This window comes from Talpa occidentalis, unplaced genomic scaffold, assembly GCF_014898055.3.
Source record: "Talpa occidentalis isolate TD23 unplaced genomic scaffold, MPIMG_talOcc4v2.1 talOcc4.5, whole genome shotgun sequence".
NCBI classification, from domain to species: domain Eukaryota; kingdom Metazoa; phylum Chordata; class Mammalia; order Eulipotyphla; family Talpidae; genus Talpa; species Talpa occidentalis.
In genome coordinates, this window is record NW_023604861.1 from 136212270 (window position 1) to 136220386 (window position 8117).

The 8117-nt window shown below is 60.3% G+C and overlaps 1 protein-coding gene across 1 annotated transcript; it reads right to left on the reverse strand.

Moving 5' to 3' along the window:
* Positions 1-950: 950 nt before the first annotated feature.
* On the reverse strand, positions 951-5939 carry KCNF1 (potassium voltage-gated channel modifier subfamily F member 1). The gene is made up of 3 exons (XM_037526907.1): positions 5826-5939; positions 2830-3375; positions 951-2735 (listed from the first exon to the last, which is right to left on the reverse strand). The coding sequence occupies exons 1-3, from the start codon at positions 5937-5939 to the stop codon at positions 1242-1244; spliced, it is 2154 nt and encodes a 717-aa protein (XP_037382804.1). The 3' UTR covers positions 951-1241.
* Between the last annotated feature and the right edge of the window lie 2178 nt (positions 5940-8117).

Below are 8117 nucleotides of genomic sequence, written 5' to 3' on the forward strand. Positions count from 1 at the left end.
GGATGGCCTTTGACTCAGAACAGGGTGACCCTGCCCCACCCCCTCCCGCCTGTGTGCCAGCAGGCAGCTGCGCCACTCACCGCCCCCAGCACGGAGGGGAATGGCTACCACACGCTGAGCAGCTACCATGTGCCAGGCGCTGTGCTAAGGGAGCACCACGGTTCTCTAGATTCCCAGTTAAAACGTGATGAGGGGAGGATCAGAGAGGCGGATAGACAGGCCTGAGGCCACACAGCCTGTGAGCAAGTGGTCGGGAGGGTAAAGAGAAGCGTCTAAGCTGGAAGGTGTCTCGGAGGACTCCTCCCTCCCTGAGCTGCAAACAGGCGCCTCTGACTGTCCCCCTCGACTCTCTGGCGAGGCGGGCAGAGGCCACCTGGGCATCCCCGTGTGTACCCTCAGCGATGCTCGCAGGCCCTGGCTGCAGAGGGAAGGAAGGGCTGGGGGCGGGGGCTCACGGGCGGAAGCTCAGCACCTCCCCTCGAGGATGCAAGCACAGCCTCTGGCCAGGCACCCGCTGCCAGAGAGAAGGCCGGTGCCCCGGGGGCGGCCAGGACCGGGCACCTGCCTTGTGACCTGGAGCCTCGGCTTCTTCATCTGTAAAATGGGGCGCCCTATCCAGCGGGGCTGCTGGGAGGAATGGAGAGCGGTTGTGCAAAGGGCCCTGCACAGGTGACACACACAGTCGGCTCTGGGAAGGACGCCCTCCTGAAAGAGCAGGGAGCAAGCTTTCCCTCACAAGGAAAAGAAGGGAGGCTTCCCTGGCTCAGAGCCTCCCGGAATGTGGCTCCCTGGCGCCCAGCCCCTCCGGAGCCCATCTTTAATTAGCTTTCAACTAAAAATAGCCCTCTGGGCTGCACACCTGCCTCCCGACCTGGCAGGGCACGCCTGAGCCACGTCTGCTAGGGGCGCCGGGGGGTCAGCCAGCCTGTGACAGAACCCATAACACGGGCGGGTGCACGGAGCAGGAGGCTTTATTGAAGGGGATACAGAACTGGGTGAGGCTCCTGCCGTCCGCCAGGCCGTGGCCTCCATCGCCCGTGCTGCCCGTGACCTCCGGACACCCCTCCCTCACCCCGCTCCTGGACAACACAAAGGGGTCTTACCCAGCCTCATCACAGGAGCCCAAGGGGGCCTTCAGAGTCCTGTTCAGGAGAGGGTTGGGGGGCAAAGTTCAGTCCCTCCGGGCAGTCCCTGCCTGGCTCGTCACACCCGTCCCACCGTCCTCCGGGCCTCGATGCCCGTCACTTGCAGCTCTGGAGCCGGGTCCTATGGTGCTTCTCCTCGGTCAGGAGGGGGATGAAGGTGTCGCTGTGGGAGATCTTCAGGCGGCTGCTCCAGCTCGGGCCCTCCTTGCTGGCAGGCTCGGGCGGGAGGTTGTCCAGGTCACCGCGGGAGCCCCCTGCCTTGCCCTCCCCGGCACCGCTGGAGTTGAGCTCCATCAGCTCCAGCTCGTGCTTGGCCGCGGTCTCCAGGACCCGCTGCTTGTTGTAGTACCTGACGAAGTTGTTGATGATGGGGTGGATGGGCAGGGCGATGGCGATGACCCCGCACAGGAAGCTGATGGCCGCGTTGAGCTTGCCCAGCGTGGTCTTGGGGTAGATGTCTCCGTAGCCCACGGTGGTCATGGTGATGATGGCCCACCAGAAGGACTGCGGGATGCTCTTAAACAGGGTCTCCGGGTGGCTCTGCTCCATGGTGTAGCCCAGGGCAGAGAAGACGAAGATGCCCACGGCCAGGTACATGAGCAGCAGCCCCAGCTCCTTGAAGCTGCGCTTGAGGGCGTAGGTGAGGGTCTGCAGCCCCGACGAGTGGCGGGCCAGCTTGAAGATGCGCGCGATGCGCATGATGCGCAGGGCCTGCACCGCCTGCTGCACGTTGGTCAGCTCCATCATGCGCGCGCCCAGGTGCGTGAGCGTGAGGCTCACGTAGAAGGGCAGGATGGCCAGCACGTCCACGATGTTCATGAAGGACAGGGCGAAGTGCAGCTTGTTGGGCGAGGCGAAGAGGCGCAGCAGGTACTCCAGCGTGAACCAGCCGATGCACGCCGTCTCCACGTTCTCCAGCGTCGGGTGCTCCACGCGGTTGCCCTCGGCGTCCTGCACCTGCAGCTCGGGGATGGTGCCCACGCACATGACCACGGAGGAGATGAGGATGAGCAGGAAGGACAGCACGGCCACCACCCGCGCCGGGCACGACGACTCGGGCTTCTCCAGGAACTTCCAGACGCACTTCTGGCAGCGGCGCCAGCGGCCCTCGGCCGCGTCCACGCCCAGGTCGTCCAGGATGAGCTGCACGCGGCGCGCGATCTCCTCCAGCTCCTCGCGCTTCTCGCTCAGGTGGCTCTTGCAGCAGTCGTCGAGGAACTTGAGGTCCACCTTCCAGAAGTCCATCTCGTTCTTGAAGCAGATGGGGCAGATGCCCTTCTTCATGTGCACCTCCCCGAAGTAGTACACCTCGATGACACACTTGAAGGCGTCGGGGTCGCGGTCGAAGTAGAACTCGCGCTTGCCCGGGTCGTAGTCGTCGCACAGGGAGAAGATGGTGTCGTAGCCCCCCGCCAGGCAGTGGATGAGCTCCGCCAGCCGCGTCTCGGGGTACCGGCTGAGCAGGTCTCCGTACAGCACCTGCCGCACGCCCCCCACGTTGACGACGATCTCGATGTCGTCGCCCGCCCGGGAGTCCTGGCTGCCGGGCTCGGGCTGGGGCTCGGGCTGGGGCTCGGGCTCGGGCTCGGGCTGGGGCTCCGGCTCCGGCTCCGGCTCCGCGAGGCTGCGCTCCTGCGCCCCATCCATGCTGCCCGCCGCGGCCCTCGCCGCCTTGGCTCCGCGCCCTGCAGCCGCGGCCGGCGATGCGGGGGTCCCGGGAGCGCGGCCGGCCCTCGAGGGAAGCCGGGTGGGCGCCGCGCGCGCGGGGGGCGGTCACGGGCGGCAGCCGCGGGCCGGGGCGCGCCGCGGGGGAGGCGAGCGCCCGGCGGGGCTCCGCGCGGGCATCCGGGCGCCGGGGCGCGCGGGCGGGCGGGGCGCGGGGCGGCTCTCGCGGTCGCGGGTCCCGCCCCGGGCACTCACCCCGGCCCCCCGGCCGCGCGATCCGCCGCCGGGCTCGGCTTCCCGCGGGAAGGCGCTCCGGGCGCGCGGCGGGCTCGGTCCTCCGCCGGGGCGCGCGGGCGGCGCGGGGGTCTCCGAGCTGCCGCGGCCCCGCGGGCGCCCCCCGCGCCGGGCGAGTGCGGGCGGCCGGCCCCCCGCAGCCGGGAGGAGCGCGCGGAGCGAACTTGGGCTCCGGCGAGCCGTCAGGAGCACAAAAGGAATTCCAGCCTGACGTCAGGAGCTCTCCAAACTGTTCCCTCTTCTGGTGAGACTCTGCAAGGCACGCGCGCGGCTGCAGGGGCCGGGTTAACCCGTGGGCAGGCGGGCACGGCGCGGGGTCCCCGGGCCAGCGCCCCGGGCTTGCGGCGGCGGGCGGCGCGCGCTGGAAGTTGCTCCCTCCCCGCTGTTTCTCCAAGACTGGAAGAACCGGCTGCCTGTTGCTCGGCAGGAGAACGTGTCCGCGAAATCCCCTTCAAAGACAGCGCCCCGACCGCTGCCCTCCTGCGGCTGGTGCTGGAAGCTTCCCCGCCCCTCCCTGGTGCTGCCCCAGCGCGCCTGGCACCTTCTCACCTTCTCCGAGGAGAGAAGGGGTTTGCCCGAGGCCACCCAGTGAAGTGGAAGCAAAACTCAGCCCGGCTGCCTCTTCATCCCGAACGTTCCCTCGCTCCCTGCTAACTGCCCCAGCTGCTGAGCACCTTGGAATTTGCTTTGAAGTCCTTGCTGGTCTCCCTGTCCATTTCTCGGGGGTCCAGCACCTCTGAGGCCCCTGGGTCCCCCCTCTGTCACCAATGCCTGCCTGACCTTCCTGCACAGAGCCCCACGCCGCGCCCCTCCCAGCCTGGCAGCCACGCGGCCCTCACTCCCCGAGCACTGCAGCAGCTGCCTGTAGCCTAACACACCTACTCCCAGCTCCCCGGCCAGCCTCGGCCTGACCAGCACTGCAGGCTCTTGGGCCGCGCCTGTGGACTGGAGCCTGTGTTTAAAAAAGATCCTAGAGAGAGCGATGAATAGGCAGAGCTTGGAGGATTTTTAGGGTGCGAATGGCTGTGTGACACTGCAGGGGAAGATGCCTTCATTAAGCATTTATCCAAGCCCAGAATGTGCCCCTGGAGTGAACCCCGATGTAAAGGGACTGTGGACCACCATGAACTGGCAGCCTGAGCTCATCAGTATGAGAAATGGACACCTCTCTCGTAGTGCATATTCAAAGTGGGGGAGGCTGGGCTTGGGGGGTGGGCAGGGCAGAGGGTATATGGGAAATCTCTGCTTTCTGTTTAATTTTGTTGTGACCCAAAAATAGCTCTTAAAAAATCAAGTCTATTCCAAATATATTCTGTAGGCTGGGGGTGGTTAACTTAAAGTTCTATCATGAAATCAATCTGCCTAGTACTTTTTCCTCTCATGAGATAGTATAAAACTGAGTATATAGAGCATATCACACAACCTATGTTTGGGTGAAACATATTTTTACTTTTTTTTTTTTTTTTTTTGCATTTCCATTTAAGATTTGAAATGGCGTGGCACCACAGAGTAAGAAACTGGGGTTCAGAGGGGAGTAATAGAAATGTTAACACTGAGTTTGCGTTCTTCGAGCAAGGGCTTCCTGAAAGGCTTTGTGCTGTTCTCATTCAACCCCCACAGCATCTCTCTGAGGAATCAAGATGTCCGGGAACCCACCACGATCTCTCAACTCACAGATGGCAAAGTCAGGAGTCTGCCCCTGGTCACCCACTGCCATGGCCACACACGTCACCTCCCAGGTCCTGGTCGCCCAGCTGATGGGGGTGGGGGGAGCTAGGATTTGCCCCTGGCCTGTGCATCTCTCAATATAGGCCATCAGCTGCCTCCCCTCACACCCCAAAAGCATCTTCCAGTGCTTTCTGTGTTACTTCCCTCCTCTGTCTTCAGTTGCTTCCTAATACCCGCATGACGGTGTCCAAATTGCATCTCAGTTTTAGCTTCTTTAATGGGCTTAAAAACACCATTCACTCGATCATCTATTCAAATATTTATTGAGCCACCGTGGCAAGCGCACACACCCCAGTCTAGGGGACAGGGTTCATACTGTAGTGGAGAAGACAGCATTTGTAAGAAGCAAACAGTTGTGCAGTCATCAGTGTAGCAGAGCTACGCGGCAGGGCAGGGGTGGGGGAGTCCTGAGTTTCCCTAAAGGGGGCACTGAGCGGTGGCCGTCTGACTGGTAAGTGGGGCTGCAATTACTGGACACTGGGTGCATGGTGCCTTCCCTCTGGCAGGTAGAGCGCCCAGCCCCGTGTCCAAGTGCCGAAGGCTCCAGGAACTGCAGACACCTGGCCGGCTTTGCCTGGTGTGTGCCCACCTGGGAGAAGGCTGCTTGTGCCTAGGCAGGGCTGGCAGCCCCTATGGCTGACAGGCCAGGCTGGAAACAGACCGCCAGGGGGTCCCAAGAGGAATCTGGACTCTGAGTCAACTGCTCAGTCCCCAGCGATTGATTTAAGCAGCGTGGGGATGGGGTTGCAGAGACTAGGAATATCACTCACGGTGAAAATAATAGCTCGGATCTCAGCTCAGCAGTCACCCGTGCCCCACAGATGTGTGCGAAGGGAAGGGAACGTGTTGACGAGGCAGTTCCAAAGGCCCTGGGGTCTCTGAGGGACCTTCATTTGTGAGGTTTTCACCCCACAGGGCTGAGCATGGTGGTGAGCAAGATGGAGTCCTCTGGGCACATCCATACTCGCTGTTACTCTGGGGGGTGAGAATCACCTGGGGGCTGAGCAGGGACAAGCCCTGGCAGGGGGACAGGTTGGTGGGTGACAACAGGATGGTCCTTTTGTGTGGAGAATTCAGCCCTTTGCCCTGCCAGCCGGTGTGGCCCATGGCCCAACTTCCTAGCCGCTTCCGCCCTGGGCCTCAGAGCATTAGCTACCAACATGCCCGCATCCAGAGTACCCTGCCCTCCCCAGGTCACCCCCCAAAGGTCACTCATCCCCCAGGGCCTCTGCACTCACCTGGCCAGAGCCTCACTTGCAGGTTCCTTCCTGCCAGTGCTCCCTCCCGGTTTGCCACCCACCTCCTCGGAGAGGGACCTAATTCTGTCCCCCAAGTGTATTGGAGAGGGGGCCTTCAAGGAGGTAATTTAGGTTAGATGGGGCCAGAGGGGGAGTCCTGATGCGATAGGGCTGTGCCCTTGTAAGGAGATACACCAGGGATCTCTGCACACACACGGGACACAGCAAAAAGGCCATCTGCAAGCCAGGGAGAGAGGCCTCCCAGGAGCCTAACGGCACCCGCCTCTGGGCTTCCAGCCTCCAGGGCTGTGAGCAAATGCATTTCTACTGTCTCAGCCCATGTCAGCTGTCTGCGGTGCTTTGTTATGACAGCTGGAGCAGACCGAGACATTCTTCCTCTTCCCTCACGCCTGCAAAGTCCTGTCTAGACTTCCTGCTTGCTTCTCCCATGTCCTCCAGGGCTCTGGACACAGACCCTTCATCATCTGACCTGTAGGCCCTGAGTGGATTTTGTGGAGCCTGAGGCTGGAGAGACACCAACGGTTAAGAAAACAAACACTCCTCTCTGCTGCCTTCTCAGCGCAGGTCGCTCATGCACCGAAACTTGAGCTGAGCTGAGCCATTGAGAATTTCCTGAAGGACTGACCCAAAGGAAAAGCCCAGACTTTGGGGCTAAAAATGAAGTTTCTTGCTGTGTTATATTCAGTCCTGATTTTATTTCCATCAGAATTGTACATTTTGTGATTTCGCGGGGTGGGGGGGGGGGTGCCGAGGGAACACAAAACCTTCTATTAGACACAAAAAGAAGAAATTTTGACTCACGTGGGTTTTTATTTAAATAGGGAAGGGAAAAAACCACCATCTATTTAAGTATTATGAGAAGTGAGTGTTTGCACTGCATTTTCTTTATTAAATATGTATTTTTTATTTGTTGAACAATAACACTCGGGGCTGCAGAATGCTTAATTTCACGGTGCTAATTAAAACCAGCACATGTGTATCTAAGTGATTTGTCTAGACAACAAATGATGCAAGCTGTAATCTCGTCCCTTTACACGGAATAATCGCTTCTGTTCTGTTAAAATGTCTCTGTGTTTTGCTGAATTTAATAATACCTTTCGTTGAGATGCAGTTCTGTTCTCTAGCAAGCATGTACATTTCGTTGTTTGCTGTGCTCCTGTCAGCACCGCTGCAGGCCCCCCCGACTCGGGCCCCCAGGATTGACTGGCCAAGGACCCGGGCTCCTGTCTGATCAAGTGTCCCTGGAAGTCACGTGCAGGAGCCCCAGGGGAAGGGGCATTGCATGGAGAACAGGGGTCAGGGGAGAATGAGATAGAACTGAATCGTGGGGAGACTTTGTCCCAACTCCTGAGCTTTTTTCATTCCTATGCCTCAGCTTTTCACGTGCGAAGTGGAACTAGTCACCCTTCTGGACTCCAAGATCTTATAGGAACAAATATCGCGGTGGTGTGAAAGGGCTTTCTGAGCTATAACACGCTGAGAATGTGAAGCAAAGGGAGGAGGAACGATGTGAGCAGCAGGGAGGGGAGAGAGGAGGAGGGACTTGAAAGGAAGGGGGCGTGGGAGGGGAGGGGAGGGAGAGACCCAAAAGTTTCCCGAGCCCCAGCCCCACTGCGACCCGTTTCCTCTGAGTCCCTGTGCCTCCCCTCCCTGCTCCTTTCAGCAGTGAGTCACCCAGCCGGGGGTGGGTGGGAGGACTGAGCAGGTGACAGGTGTGCAGACCCATGTCAGAGACTTTGGACGCAAGCAGGTGCCCTGGAGGTGTGGGAGGGACCCCCTCTGGGCTTGAGATTGGGTTGCTTTGCCTTTCTGAAGGAAGGAAGATCACAGGAAACAAAGGAGGGTCTCTGCAGGCCTCACCAGTCTGGAGCAGGCAGTCCCTGGGAGAGGCTGGGATGCTCTCTGTTTGAGCTGGCTTTTAATGCACACTGAGAGTGGAGGGGAAAACATTCTTTAAAAAAAAAGAAGTTCTGGGCCTCCCCTGTGACCCAGCGCTTAAGCACTGGGTTGCGAAGCTGCCTGCAGC